The following is a 16,325-nucleotide window of genomic DNA, read 5'->3' on the forward strand; positions in this document are numbered from 1 at the left end:
TTTAAGTAAACGTAAATCATTACAACGCCTCGCTTTGGTGTGTAGGAAAATGGCGGCAGATCGGAAGCGAAGGAAGCAAAACGTGTTTTGATGATCTTCTTGGATCCTGCAATCAAATAGGCCCTAGATATGATCAGAAACTAAAGATTGTAAGAAGAATCTGTAAGAGAAGCATGATTTCAGCGCAGGAAACAGCGGATAAATGTGAGTGTTCGTTTCGTCTTTGGTTAGCGGTTGAATTATTGCAAAAGTCTTACCTAAGCTTAAATTGAAAAGCTTAGTTCTAATTTTACTTGCAACGTAAGGCACTACTCATTTAAATCAATTCATCAGCTGATCGGTGGCAGATAGAACTGACGTAATCGGGTGTCTCTTTTCCACCCACATCAGCAAACTATCAGCTCATGACAGCTAGGGTATTTGCTGCACCGCAAAAATGTACATCATGTAGGCTTAATTCAGTGCTTAAGGTCATTCCACTGAAATTGAGCCTGCACTGAGATTTTTGTGAAACTTTGCCTATTGATTGTTTTTATTACAGGAACTTAAATTTTGAAATAAAAATGAGAGGTCCCCATGTTCGTTTAGGAGCAACAGCACCTTGTTTATACCCAATAAATCCTTATAATAGCACCATGATTGTAGTCACGATTGCTTGCTAAATTCACGTTTCCGACGCTTGCTTTTTGTTCTACACTGAGAATTGGTCCATATTTATTTTACACAGAGAAATTTATTACTCAATTCAAAACAACAGAAAAAAGTGATAGGTCATCATACTCATTTGCGAGAAAATGACGATTTACCTCTATGGCGAGGTCCAGCTGTAAACAAAAAGCCGCCATTTTTTAATGCGCGGACGCTAATCACGTGTGAAATTATGCGTAGTATGGATGCGCAATGCAATACTGGGGAATGACCTTAATTACCATGCAGGCTTAATAAGTATAAAATTTGAATTGGCCAGGCTGGCCCATATTTAAGAAAAAACTTAACAGAACTAATTTGTCAGCATCAACAATAACTGATAAATATAATGTAAGCATCATGTATCACGCCTCACATTATGAACAGTACTAGTCAACTCCAAACAGTTTGAAATCTCAACACCTCCCCTGGCAACCCCTGGAGCACTTTTGGATGTTTAAATTCCCATCCCTTCGACCAAACGTCGTGTTAAAATGCTCCACCTTAGGGTCATAAATAATCAGATGTCCATACCCCCAGGAGATACATGGTAAAAAATGGGGTGTCTGGAAAACCCGAATAGCGGATAGTGACGAATAGTCATCAACAGTCACCACTTTAGATCTAATATCCTCCGTTAATTAATTACCCAAATAAGCAACAGAATTTCAGTGAATTTATCACCTGTTCTTCTCCAGACTCATGCTAGGGCCGTCCATCGCCAACATTAAGAAAACAGAAAACACAAGAATAACCTAATAAAGACATATTTACGCTTTTGCAGCAGTTAAAACAGAAGAAATAATACGTTTAGAAAAACCTTTTGTCCTGATAAAGGTCTGTGGTTTTTAGCGGGAAAATGCTGTCCTACGTTGCTGTGAGGTTGACTGCAAGATACTGGGTACCCTATTTGCTACGATTTGCCACTGTTTGCCACTATTCGCCACTATTCGAGACTGTTCGTCGCTATTTGCATTATTCAAGACTATTTGCACCATTTGTACTATTCGCTATTCGGGACTATTCACTATTCGGGACTATTCACTATTCGCTATTCAGGTTTTCCAGACACCCTAAAAAATGAGTTTGTAATGGAAAACAACAACAAAACACCCTCAAACCCAAGTTTTGAACTTCCACTGTGTCCCTTGTTACAAGCAGAACTATATTAATTTACCTTCCTACACAGCACAAAGTTTATAAAGATGCTTCTTTTCGAGCCACAATGTTACAAAAGAACAGGGTTATCCTTTGATATTGATCTTCTAGCTACATATACATGTACATGAACATGTATTCTATCATGATTTTGGGAGAACTAGTTCAAATTTTCCTCTAGCATCCCATAATAGTGTAAAATTCCCCATCCCAGTACTAACCACTGATGTCAAAATTTTACAAATTCTCACCACATGGGGTTGACTGGGAGTGGGGGGTGGGAAGTTGATTTGTCTTAATTTCATATTAAATTTTGATCAGTACATAAATTGATACAGAATTACTTTCTTTCAAATTTTTGTCATATTTCGCGGCCATTGAATGGATAATAATTGAAGATGCTAGTGGAAAACCCTCCTAAGTGACTATTTAGGTCAAAAAATTTTTTTCGTCAAAAGTGCCCGTTTTTTGCATATGGCTTTCAATTTAGTTACCTAACAATGCCTTGCTGTTTTTTTCGCCAGTTTGCTTTTCGTTTTCGAGAAAATTGAAGCCAAAATATCCAAGAGTCGTTGAATGGTGTGCAATAATATTATTATTTTAGAGCAATATACATGTAGGAAACATTTTCCAGGAAATATTAATTTCAAACTACTTGTTTCTTCAGTAAACAACAGCCTGCCAGTCCATTTGACAGCTTCAAATGTGCAGCAAAACCCAGAATTTGCAAAATTGTTGACATCTCTAACAAGGCATTTGACAGAAAATGGGATGTCAGCTGTAGTCCACAAAGACATGGTACAGGTTAGTGTTACCCACACCAGTTAAGCTGCAAGCAGGCCCTCTTCTTTGGGTTTCTTACCCAGTTACAGGTATGAGCAACCACAATTTACAAGCTGGGAAAGAGAGAAAGAAAACTGCGCTTTCTCTCACTTTGATCGCTGGCTTGTATGTACCAGAGTGTAACAAATTAGTAGTAGTAATGGCTTCTTTAAGAAAGTAAGCTTATTACATATACTCCCAAGATCTCTGACCATTATCAATTAAAAGTAAAACACTTAATACTACTAACATGAAAAGTGTATCAATATTTGTGCTTATTATATCTCAAAGTTACTATATGCACTGTGTTTAGTTAATTTAGCAGGCCATATTCTACTGTACAGCCAGCAAAAATTTAAAGGTGTGTTTATTTCCAAATGTCTCATGATTTATTGCCAACATGTTCGTAACTTTTTTAGCAAGCGAAAGTTTAAAACTTTGTTATTTTAAATTGTGTATTAACATGTGCAAACAACTTAACAATGATTTTGAATTGACACGTTTTGCTTTTGACATACAACAGAAATTTGAAGCCATTCTGCGTGAATAGAAATCGTTCCCAAACCCACAGACACAGAGTGGAAATATAAGAAATATCTTACTAACCTTGTCTTCTCGGTCTGTACTGTAAGTTACAGATCCTCATTTTTTTCCTTTCAATTTATGGCTGGCATGCTCCGCACTTGGTCCAAAACTCAAAAGGGCAAAAACTTGGTCCATAACTTACAGTACAGACCTCGAACTTGTTTAGTTAGTGGTCTTTATTTTCTCAGAACTTTACTCTAACTTTCAAGATCTTTTAACCTTCATTTCTTTCATGTTATTTTAATCAACAGGCTAGAGATACACTAAGGGAACAAAAATTGAAGTACCTCCAGGTTCTGACATTGTACTCAGAACTAAAGGAGCTGCTGATAGAGTATGACATGAAAAAGCAAGAAGTTCATCCCAGTTCAATCACGCAACAGGTCAGAGGAGTAAAGAGAAGGCATTGATGAAGCACTAGTCATAATAATTAAATAAGGTGTTTTTGGATCCTAGTGAATCAGGAGGATGATGTTTGAACTAGTTGATAATTGATTAGTTTCTTATAGGCAAGTCAGGGGGAATGAATTAGGGAGCATCCCCTGTAAGGTTCCTGTCTTGTTCTGTAAAAGCTACATGTACATGTACAAAAATAATACTTGATTCATACCTTTAGCATTCCGTTAACAAGTGCTCCTTTGCATATAAAAACCTGAATTCACCCATGGTTGTGTAACACAAAGTAGCCTGACTTGTGTTGACAATTCCCCAGTATGCACTAGTACCTTAGGCTGAGAAGAGATGAGACCAAACTGTTTCTCCCAAGAACTCAATGTTCACAGCAACAAGTTACAACCCAGCCAGACCTGAATCCCAAGAGCTCCTTACCAGCATTAGACCACACCATCTAATGATTAAGCCACCACGCCTCTAACAAATTATAGTTTAAGAATAACTAATTAACACTGATGGAGATTAGCAAGTTCTTTTCTATTAATATTGCCCTAAATCAACAGCTATATGAAGCCTTGAAAGTATCGCTAGCCCAGGCAGAGGCTCTGGGCTACCTTGATTTCCATCCTGAAGGAGGTGAACAATCTGCAACCTTGCTTGGACTAAAAGCAGAACATCTGTTGTCTGGAGAACATCAGAAGAAGTCCATACACCAAGTAAGCTTCATCTCATTTAATTTTCTTGTTCAGTTTGATTTTTGTTTCCTGGGGATTTATCACACTTTTCAGGCAGTAAAACTGACATTATTTTGTCTCTTTGCTTTTTAAGTCCTTTCAACAGAACATCATTCCTGAGCTGGAGTCGAGGTTGAGGAGCAAATGTGAGATGCTGGCAAGTTTTCACAAACCAGCAAAGCAGGCAGGTAATATAAATATCAGATTTATCTGATATTTATATTGCATATATTTACATTGATTCTAATCATCAATCAGTTTACAGTGAAACCTCCAGTAAGTGGATCAATGCAGGGTTTTCGTTAATATTTGAAATAGCAGGAGAGTAGTGTAAAGTAACAGGAGAATGATTTTTTAGAGAGCGAAGCTCTTTCACGGAACGAGCGAAGCCTTTGAAATTTAGCCGGAGAATTCTACGTAGTAGCCGGAGAATTCTCCGATCCCCGATGCCTAATGAACACCCTGTCAATGCACTTGGGTATATGCTGTTTAAAGTCTCTTTATTTAAAATTTTAGTTTTCTTATTAATTTTTCAAACCAGGTTGGTTTTGAGTTCCTACTAGATTATTATAATGAAAATTACACAATAAAAAGTTCAAACTAAACATTTTTAACCATGCAAAGATAAATTTAAACCACAAGATACATCATCCTAACATGTTTTCTGGTTACCGTATCGATTTATACACCAACTGGGCGAGAGAGTCATTTAGTATAGAATACAGAGAGCAATGCAAGCAGACAACATAGTTAGCTAGATCCCTTTGTGTGGAATTTGGTAGGCCACTGTGGCAGCTATTTTGAATCAGATAGTCTTCGATACAGGACTGTCATTAAGTTTTGATTCACCTGTAGCCTTGATCTTCACACCTGTAGTAAACTTATTTCTTGTTGGGTGATTTGCATCAACTACAGCCAAGTTCACTTGCAGCATCAAGGGCCCATCAAACATATTCAGCAGTAGTAGCTGTTATGGGTTGCGGCCCTTATTGACAGCCCTGCAGTATGATTGTGCATTCATGAACACTTGTAATTACATGTGCATGTACGTAATTAATCCAGAACTTTACCTGGATAATGTATTAACTAAGGCACCATTTCCATGTACTATATAATGTGACACAATTAACTTAGTCATCTTCTGCTGGACAATAACATTAATTTTTTTATGATTAATTTGCATTTCAGAGAGTGAACAGTTGTCTTTTGCCAAAGCCACCCAGCTGCCAGCCTTCCTTGAAAATGAAAAGCAATTGCTGGACCAAGAGATAAAACAATTGCATTACAATCGAATGCTGAGGGACAAGCAGTTTAGACAATTGTATGAGGTGTGTCCAGGCCTAATGTACAGTGGAACTCCGCCTTATGACCACCCCGTTAATACGACCACCTCGTTATTTTGGCCACTTTATTCTGGCCTGAACAAAAGCTCAGTCAGTCATTTTCTTATGTAAAGAACCCCTTTAATTCAGCCACCCTGTTAATACGACCAGTTTTCTATGGCCCGAAGGTGGTCGTTTTAATGGGGCTCCACTGTAACTGATTACTAGTCAAGTATTGATTACTTACCAGGGGTACTGTATTACATGTAGCACTTTGATGTGCTCATTCCCTGACACAATCTCATTTGAAGGCCTGTAGCCCCTTGCTACAGTCAATATGGTCAAGTTAGTGAGCAAAGATTGGAGACAACATGAGAAGCCCAAAGAACATCATTCTGTGAAGGATGTTTTCTTTCAGTTGCTTTTCTTTGCTCATCTTTGATGCCATTAAAATCCTTGTATTCAATTTATATCCACTGTGTTTTGGGCAGTAAAAATGTAGCAAATCTGCATGTAGTCGAGTGCTCAGAAGTGTCATGGGGTGATATGATTCGAATAAGTTTTTTAGGATAATTTTTTCTTATAGTTCTTAATACATTTTGTGGATCTAGGTACATGGAGATTGTCTGAGCCGATAGTTGCAACCTAGCCATGCATGAAAGGTGCAGAATTCCAGTGAAATTGAGCCTTTCAAGAATTCTCAAACACATCTTTTTTTGTTGTTTGTTTTTAAATGCCAGGTCCTAATGCAGTCACTTCAAACTCTTGAAAAGCTAATAACAGATCACAGGTTGCAGTCTCAGGGAAAATATGATCGTGTGACAGCAGAGTGGTTGGCTGCTAAATGTGATGCTATGTGCCTTAAAGTCAGGTATTGACAGTTGGTTATGCAACATTATCTGTGCCATGCGTTTATGGGACATGTACAACTCCCAGAGGAAAGTATGTGGCCTAATGTTACACTCTAAATAAAGAGGATCAGGGGCCTGTTTCTCGAAGGTCCCGAAAAGTTTTTGCATCTGGAAATCCGTAGCAAAATTGCAAACCTTACAATTACAGAGCTGTTTTATTCACATATTCTTAATATGAACGGAGGTTCTCTTCATACTAGAAGTTTCAGGCATATACACCTCTCTGTTTTTAGATAAAGATTAAGTAAAAATGGCTTCGCTGGCCCGAAAAGTTTCTGGGGCTTTCGAGAAACGGACCCCAGGTCTTGGAACCTACCCAGAGTCATTGTGCTGTACTGATGTGGGGTGGCTTTGGAGGTCAAATCAGAAAAAAGTATTTTCAAGGCAATCTGACAAAAATTCCAGGGTTAACCTGCATCCCATCCAGGAACAAGCACAGCAGTCCTCATGTTACTACCCACAAATTCACCAGTACTAGAATTAATCACAGTGTTTATGAACCTTGAGCCATCGTTTTCCTTTGATCCATGGAACAACCAAGACACACAGACCCTTCAATATTTTTTTTTCTCTTGCCTTTTGTGGATGGTGGCTTTATAGAGTCTAAATCATTTTTCTCTATGCAAAGTCAAATATCTTTTCGTCTTCATCAGCTTGGTATCATTTCCCTTGTAAAGTCATGTACCAAAAGGCTATAGCTTGATCGGGAAACTTCAGGTGACTGTTACATGTGCACTCCATGCACACTGATCTCTCATGTTGTAGATGATTTCTTATATTCTCCTTACCTATTTACTTGATATTGTATTGATATTGTAAGGAGAATTTAGCTGGCCATTCATCTTAAGATTCTTTCTCCCCAGAGTTCTTCAAAATCAGATGATAAGGGATACCTACACCCCTGAAGCAACTGAGGCGCTTAAAAGAATCAAGTATGTAACACTTATAGTCTTAACATCCCTTTTCAATCGACATGATCGACATCTTTGGGCAACATAGAGCTGTGGTGAAACTTCTTTGTTTGGTAACGGGGTACATAAATGTGTTTTAATCTGGCCCGTGTTGTTCGAAAGCCGATTAACACTAACCCAGGATTAAAAGTTAACCGAAGTATTAACTTTTCTTGTATAAAAATGTTTTCCACTACTTACGTTTTATGTAGTTTGAGATTATTTAAACTGTAAACAAAAGGCCAAACAATATAAACAGAAAAACTCACCGAAAAGTTACAAAACTCAAATCAAAATTCTCGCTAATCCATCGGGCTTTGAACAACCGGGCCCAGTACTATTGTATCTTTGTAGATGCACTTGTATTTTGCACCTCTAATATGACATTAACAGCTGCAACACTCTTCACTAGAGTGCCAATCGGTCCTGTTAGATTGCCTTCAATTTACCTGAAGACAGCCCCTTTGGCTACATAGCATCGCCAAACAAAATAGTCAACGAACAAAACAATGGTTTTGCACGAGCATTGTGCTAGTTCTCGGTCCATTTCCTAGACATGCTGTGAAGTGAAGTGAAGTGAAAGACTTTATTTAATGAGGGTGACCCGTGACAGTAACTTAAGTTACTGATAAACTTGGGGCCCTCAGCTTAAAATAATTAGAGTGCTAAAAATATATTATTTACAATAAAATACTTAATTAAGTTACTATTAAAAATGGTTACAAATAATAAACTGGACTTACAATTTCAAACATACTACGAATAATAAGAGTTAAAAAATTCCATTAGTTTTCTGAGAGTTAAGAATAGTATTACATAATTTAGCCTTAAACGATTTAACGGACTTCTCTGTTTTTAAAGACCGGGGTAAACTGTTCCAATCTTGAATAGTTCTGACGGCGAAAGTGCGTCCTCCCTCAGAGGCGTTTCTGTGAGAGGGGCATAATAAATTTAAATTACAATTTCTAGTAGTTCTCGAATGGACGTCAGAGTTTTTCCTTAAAGATGTGTTCATGTATTCAGGTAAAGTTCTGTTTATCCTTTTGTAGGCCAGTGCACATCGATTTATATAAGCTTCTTTGTAAAAGGGGATCCAGTTTAGCTTATTAAATAAAGTGACAGTTCGACTAGTACGTTGTGCTGCAAGAATAATACGGGCAGCCCGTTTTTGCATACGGAGAACTCTCTCGAGTGCCTCTTTGTTACACGATGTCCATACTGTGCTTGCATACATGAAGAGTGGTTTGATTACTGCGTTATAGTAGATCAATTTTTTATTCTTTTTCAAGTAGCAGCTTATATGGCGTAGAAGACCAATTCGTTTTGAAAGTTTGTTACATAGTTCGTCAACATGTGCTTCGTAAGTTAGGTTCTCGTCGATTATCACTCCAAGAAGTTTATGGCTACCAACTTGTTCAATTTCTGCATTTTGCATCCTAGCTTCAAATTTTCCTGCGTCATGGGTTATACGTCTGCGCAGACGCTTTCCCGTAGCCAACAACGCTTTGGTTTTCTTGGTATTTATAAACATTTTGTTTTCACTAGCCCATTTCTCAACTTCTGTCAAGTCCTTTGTTAATGATTTGTTTAGTGCAGGAATAGCTTTCCAGTCTGAGCTTAAAGACAAGGTGGTATCGTCTGCATAGATATCCATAGTTGACTTGTGAACGTTTAGAGGCATGTCATTGACAAACAGGAGGAAGAGCACCGGTCCCAATATTGATCCTTGGGGAACGCCCTGTCTGATAGTCAGCTGTTCAGATGTGGTTTTCCCTAATGTAATAAATTGCTTTCTCTGAGACAGGTACGATTGAAACCAGGCAACAGACGGAGGGCTTGCACCGTAAATAGACAGCTTTTTTAGAAGAAGTTCGTGATTTATAACATCAAAAGCTTTACGAAAATCTATAAATACCAGACCGGTCACTTCGTCATTGTCCATATTTTTCAGGATGTGATCCGTAAGTCTGATTAGAGCTGTTTCTGTAGAGTGACCTGACCTGAAGGCTGATTGATACTCATATAACATGTTGTTGTCATGTAAAAACTTAAGAAGACAGCTGGCTACGTGTTTTTCGATAATCTTCGAAAAGACAGGTAAAACTGATATCGGGCGGTAATTGTTGATATCGTTTCGTGCGCCACCCTTGTGCAATGGTGTAACTTTTGCTACTTTCCAACGGTCTGGAAAACTGTTTGTCGATATTGAAAGGTTCAGCAATTTGCATAATGGACTTGCAAACGCTGGTGCAATAATTTTGAGTACACGAATACTTATGCCATCGTGCCCAGAGGCCTTGTTACAAGCGATTTTCCCTATGGTGTCAATGATCTGCTTAGGCGTTATTGGAGGGATGTTGAAAGCCACATTATCATTCAATCGCGAAGAGACAAAATTTTTCAGCTTGGTGTCATCAAACTCTACGCCAGCGTCGTTTTCCTTGCCAATTTGATCTAGGATGTTTACGAAGTACTGATTAAGCTCATTTGCAATGGAAGCTTCGTCAGTAATGATGTTGTTTCCTGTGTTTAATTCATCGATGCGAACTCGAGGTTTACTAGTCCCACTTAATGTTTTGAGTGCTTGCCAAACTCCTTTTGGATTCCTTTGTTTTCGTCAATTTTCTTGCGGAAGAAACTTCTCTTTGTTTTTTTGATGAGACTTGTAGTTTTACCCTTTGCATGTGTATAGCGTTCCCAGTCTGCAGGCAGATTTGAAATTCGCGCCGTTTTCAACAGCTTGTCTCTTGTTTTCATAGACGACAAGATCTCTTTAGTCATCCAAGCAGGCTGGTTCGGTTTCTTGACGCGTTTAGATTTTAGTGGAATGTGCCTGTCCAAAACGTCATTTAGCATTGTTTCCATTGTAATCAAAACATCGTTTAAATCATCAAAAACAAAGGCAATGTCCCATGGGGCACATTGTAGATCATGTAATAGTTCATTTGTATTCAGATTTTTGAAGTCACGATATTCTATGGTACTGTGGGTTTGATCTCTTTGCTTTTTGGAGTATTTACGTCTAATAAAAACTGGCAAGTGGTCTGAAAGACCAATATCTGGGACAGAGATTTCAGTAACAAAACCAGGATGCGTTGTGTAGACATGGTCGAGACAAGTTGAGCTCACGGGACGTGTAACTTTGTGCACGAGTTGGCTTAAATTTAGGCTTTTTAATGCCTTCGCTAATCGATGATGTTTGTAGACATATGTATCCAAGAAGTTTATATTAAAGTCTCCAAACACATACATTTCTTGGTTTCTTAAATAAGCTGTTTCAATGTTAAGCTCCAGTTTGGCATCCGTGTCCGCCGTTGAAGAAGGCGGGCGATAAACAGCTCCTGTGAGTATCGGGCGATTTGATTTATAGGGATAGACTTGTAACCAGACGGTTTCTAGATCCATTTCTTCCAGGCTTGTAATTCTTTCGACTTTTAAATTGTCAGCAACGTAGGCGAGAATTCCACCGCCCTTCTTGGTTCCTTGCCGGTCTTTCCTGAAGAGCGTGTAGCCAGGTATTTCTAAAACGCAGTCAGGTTTGTTTGGTTTAAGAAATGTTTCGAGGAGAAAAAGCACATCGATTTCTTGACGTGTAGTGGTTAGTAATAACCTTATCTGCTCAAACTTAGTGTCCGTTAGATTGTTTACGTTCCACTGTCCTAGTCTGAGACCTTTTCCTGGTAAACATACCTTGGACAAATTGACTGTCTTGTCATTCTTGTTATCACTTGGAGTAGTCGGGCCAGGATTCGGGTTTACATCACAGGCCTTAAAAATTTCGAGCTCCAAAATACGAGGATTGAAAGTTGAAACACCATTTGTAGTAACAAATATATGACAAGACCAATATCTTCGTCTTTTGGAGAAAGTGAACCACAACGGCTATTTTTCCGCACTCGGAGTCGCATTTGGAATTGAACTGTGCCTTTACATGTTCAGCTTGAGCTAGTTTTTACAAGATGGTAGACTAATAAGTGCATAGCCTGTGAACAGGTTCTCTAGTCGAGCAAGGGGCGAAGAGAAAGTGGAAAGAAACCGGATAGAGGAGACAGGGGGGGGGGGGGGAGTGAGAGGAGACGCCACTACCTCTACCCCGTTCCCCCCTCGGCCACTTCACTCTCACCCAGGTCCTTTTTGGCCCTTCCAGCCGGAGTCTCTTCACAGGTTAATAAGTACACTAAACCAACTGCGATACTTGCACGTGTCGCAACTCCTAAGTAAAATATCCTTCGTTCTCATCACACTCCCTTTTCTCTATTGCTGTTTTTCCCAGTAACCTTGATTTCTGAAAACTTGGCCAGAAGCCGCCTTTTATAGTCCACTTTACATGTTCTAATTTCAGGGCCTACTTAAAAGATGCCGAAGAAGAGAGTAGCGCCGAGCTCCACCGCCTCACGCAAACATTGCTTGCTTACGAGTCAGTCGGGATGGGATTTGATGGACTTGTTCAGCAGTACACAGCGCTTATGGCTGAGATCGACAACAAGAAATGGGCACTCAGTGAACTAAGACAAAATCAAGACAACGAACTGGATGACTTGTGGAATCAACGCTAACATCAGGCCAACAAAACAACGATTAAAACTAGCGAAAACAAATCTACCAACGGATTGAAGCTCGACTGAATAGTCTGAATTACCAGTTACACACATCAAGTAAATGTTGTGAAAAAGCAAGGCCTTTAGGAGGACAATGGCTATGGAAAGCCTAAACAATACGTGAAAAGGACAGTTCAGCAAAGTAATCGCCCATACAATCCCCGTCGTGGTTCCAGACCTTGAGCTAAGGGGGGGGGGGGGGGGGCGGTTTTATTTTGGTTGCCCTGCCAGCTTTTCTTCCCTTTGTGATTTTTTTCCTTCTTTACCCAAAATAAGGGGGGAAAGCGCGGACCCCCCGGGCCTCTCCCCTAGGTCCGCCACTGATTATCCAGTAGACGTTTGCAAATGGACTAACGACCGTAAAATGTGAGAACTTTCAAGTCTGTAACCCCACTAAGTATTGTTTGTATCCAGAAATTGTAAAACCGTGTTACTAAATAGCTTTGTTATATAATGTGAATATGTTATTAAATCCGGCAACAACAGGCAACAAATGCTTGAGCAAACATTGATTATTAAAAATTACCCGCATTACCGTCTTAACCAAGTCGTTGATTTTACTTATATACAACATGATTTTGGCGATAAATATGTATGTACTTACAAAGTTAACCGCGGAAATAGAGAGACAATGGATATAAACATTCGTTATGCACAATGGAGTTGGGAAATATTCGCAAAAACGTTCATTACTGTTACAACAAACCTTACGCTAAAACTAATCCATATCATTTTTGAGATATAAGTGAAACCCTTCTGCTAACTGTGCTGTGAAGCAGCATGATTTCAACATTAACTTGCTTTGGAATTGTTAAATAAGTTGTTTAACAACGACAATGATTATAGTGAAACTCGTTATAGTATTACTCTTTGCTATTTTTTCCCCTGACAATTAAACTGACAGAACTTTACAATATTGAATATAACGGTATTTCAAGAAAGTTTGGAGGTCAATTATAAATTGAACATCTAATTGGTTCTGCTCCTTGAAACCAATATAACTAACGTGAAAAAATAAAAACCGTAATGTCAGCAAACTAATTCAGTGTAAACTTTGTTTATAGCAAACATAGGCTCTGTTTTTCAAAAGTTTATAAAGCGTCCCGAATAAGTTAAATTTCAATTAAACGAGACTTACCTGTAAGTTGAAGTCTGATTGGAATTCTATCCGTCACCAAGCATTGAGGGATTACATGCCCTCTTTCTCAAGCCCTCACCCTTATTTTATCTGAGAGTTTCTCCACTGCACACATGGTAAGTGCTTTAAAAACTGAGTTCGCGCAGGCGCAACACTCTCATGTAAGCCCTCAATGCGGTGACGGAATAGAATTCTTTTTTCAGTCCTATACTGATCTGAATATCATTCCAATGTCTAACAAACATCTTTCAAAATTTTCAAGGACAAGTCAGTGAACTCTTCTGCTTGTGCTTTAGTGGTGATGTGTAGAAAATATTCCACAGCCTAGTAAAGCTTGCCATCTACAGTGAGGACTCAAATGTAGGACCTATTTTCTCTCCTTATAGACCAAAATAAGATCCAGCAAACTTGTATGGACTCTCTTCGCTTTGCTCTGTTTTAAGTGCTCCGCAGTTAGTGGTGTTTAATATCGCAGGGTTCTATGACCTTCGTTGTATTCAAAGTTTGATATTTTGGGTGACCAGCAACTGTGTGTATTTTTAATTTATTTATTAATTAGTAATTAAATTAATTTTACAGTTCAAATAAACCTTGTTGTTGTTGTTGTTGTTATATTAACACACTGATACAGCTTTAAAATATTCCGATGTTTTCCAGAATCAAGTTGCGTGTGAATCTCGCATATACACGCGCGTGCTAATTCCCAAAAGCCGGCACCTTGTCATCAAAATTAACCAGGGGTATCGGAATGGACAATGCACTTCCACCGACATAAACGCCAAACTCTTCGCTGTTAACTTTTGGCTCACAATCCTTCCGTGCACTGAAGGTGTAAGATGAATCCACGGTAACAGAAGACTTTCGTGTTTCTTTTGTTGAAGAATTCGCACGATCGCGAGATGCGTGGGGGCAGTAATAGCCCCGTGTACTGTGCACTTGTTTGCTTTGCAGCTCTTTATCAACAGCCTGGTTTCTTCTTCAGACAGGATGCGACTCAAAAAGACAGGTTTTCTTCGTTACTGATGGATCTGATCAGCAAAAGGAGAGGAAACTGACAGATACAAATTCTGTGGTTTGGCAAAGAATGTTCTAATTCTCTGGAGCGTGAAGAAGCTTAAAAATGATAGACCATTTTTGCAAATGCAAATATTTCCTAGTTCCATTTCCTTGTGGGGGCAAGAAGTGATCACTCAGCCAAAAATGGCCTCATTAATTCATTAAATAGATCAAATTGTGCCCCCACAAGGGACTGGAGCTAGCATTCCAAAGGGGGTCTAAAAGGCAAGCTTCCTACCTCAAATTCTTCACTGTGGAGAGAAGTTAAAAATTTCAGCACCTTTTTCTGAAGTTCGAAGATGGAAAGCGCATTGCAGATAACACGTAGAAATGTGAATACCAATACATTTCGCAATTTGCCATCGGCAGGAGCCATAATCGGGGACGGAGACCGTAAGTCTTGGGATCCGCGCGCACCTATGATATGGGACAATTTTTCTATTTTTAGAACAAATTGCGCCATCCTGACGTCATATATCCGCGCGGATCCACGCACATGTCGGGGGTTCTCGTGTGGATGTTGTCACGTTGCATGATCAAATGGTGAGAGTTGAGAGATTCTCTTGCGTATCTTTCACAGCGATGGCAGGGAAATAAGACAGGGACTTAGAACCAGGGCGCTTATATGTAGTTTTATGCTCTGAGCCAACGGAAAAGGTGGGTTTTTCAGGGTCGAAAACAAGACTTCAATCTCGCGCTGGGAATGAATAATAAGATCTGCTCGCGCTAGTTGTAAGCTTACGCGTATGTTTTTGTGTTTGTTCTGACCTAAGAATATAGCAAGAAAACTCTCTACTCTGGTGTCGAGTTAATTTGTGACTTTCTCGGACAATGGTTAATCATAACCAAAACCTGTTTTGATGGTTTCTTATTGTTTCTGCTTGTTTGGTGAGTTTGCAAAAGTTTTTGAAAGGAAAGTCTGACGCGTACAATTAGCTCATTTGCATAGTGCGGCTCGTGCACTTTCAAGTCCGAGTCGTTTTCAATTGTCAACAAATCTTGACAAAGATTTCTTTCGTTATCTTTTCTGCTGAGATGCTGCAACAAATTTCACGAACGCAAAAAAGGCTACTAACATCATGTGTGTTTCTTCAACATAAGCATAGTGAAGTTTTACACTGCGAAAATGGAAATAGACAAGGAGTTTGATAACTCGATCAACAAAATCGAAATGGTTATTCGAAGTTGATGAAAGAAAGCGTCATCGTAACTTTGCTGATTATTTCTGCTTTATTCTCATATTTTCAGCTTAGCTTTTAATATGTTCTCAAACATTTATCAAGCTTAAACATATTTAAAAACTATAGAGTTATTGTTTGAGTTCGATGTACGCTTTCACACGAAAGTGCGGCGGAAGTACAATTTGTCATGTTTACTGACTGTACAAAACACGCATCGGCGGGCGCTCTCGTTCATCGACAACAGAGAATTTACTGGATTTTTACACGAATAAAACTGAGCGGTATCTACGGACGTAAAGTTATTGGGCCTTAATGAAACATCAAGCGTTGCTTACAATTCAGGCGAAACTCAAACTAGCAATTATTTTGTTTTACTTTTCGGTCGCGATAGACTGGCAAATTCCTCGGCAAGAGGAGCTAGGACACTATGAGGTCCTGAAGCTCTGCTATATCTAATTAGTATATTCTCAGCTCCGACTATTGCATTTCTAGCTCTCTGATTGGCTCAAAAACTCCGACTATGAGCCATTAGTCGGAGTTTTACCTTATATGGAAAACAGTGCGCCAAGTTTAAAAATTTTCCGCTCTGTAAAATTGTTGAAATAAAAATCGGCGGCAAAAACCCGATTAAGAATATACTAAAACAATTATTCCATTCGACCTTGTTGGATATGAAGTGATCATAACCAACTCGCGCTACGCGCTCGTTGGTTATTTATCACTTCATATCCAACGCGGTTTCATGGAATAATTGTTAAATATATCGAGCTAGTTTTTTGTTGTGTAATGG

At 38.9% G+C, this 16,325-nt stretch overlaps 1 protein-coding gene and 1 pseudogene across 1 annotated transcript; one reads left to right on the forward strand and one right to left on the reverse strand.

Moving 5' to 3' along the window:
* The first annotated feature begins 19 nt into the window (after positions 1-19).
* On the forward strand, positions 20-13,903 carry LOC145465223 (HAUS augmin-like complex subunit 4). Its single transcript, XM_081448996.1, has 9 exons — positions 20-204; positions 2,513-2,649; positions 3,504-3,635; positions 4,209-4,361; positions 4,474-4,567; positions 5,568-5,707; positions 6,442-6,572; positions 7,476-7,544; positions 11,905-13,903. Exons 1-9 carry the CDS (start codon positions 174-176, stop codon positions 12,116-12,118), a joined length of 1,101 nt encoding a protein of 366 aa, XP_081305122.1. The 5' UTR covers positions 20-173; the 3' UTR covers positions 12,119-13,903.
* Positions 13,879-14,715, reverse strand: LOC145465224 (uncharacterized; annotated as a pseudogene).
* Between the last annotated feature and the right edge of the window lie 1,610 nt (positions 14,716-16,325).

The sequence above is a fragment of the Orbicella franksi genome, chromosome 13 (assembly GCF_964199315.1).
Source record: "Orbicella franksi chromosome 13, jaOrbFran1.1, whole genome shotgun sequence".
In the NCBI taxonomy this organism is placed as follows: domain Eukaryota; kingdom Metazoa; phylum Cnidaria; class Anthozoa; order Scleractinia; family Merulinidae; genus Orbicella; species Orbicella franksi.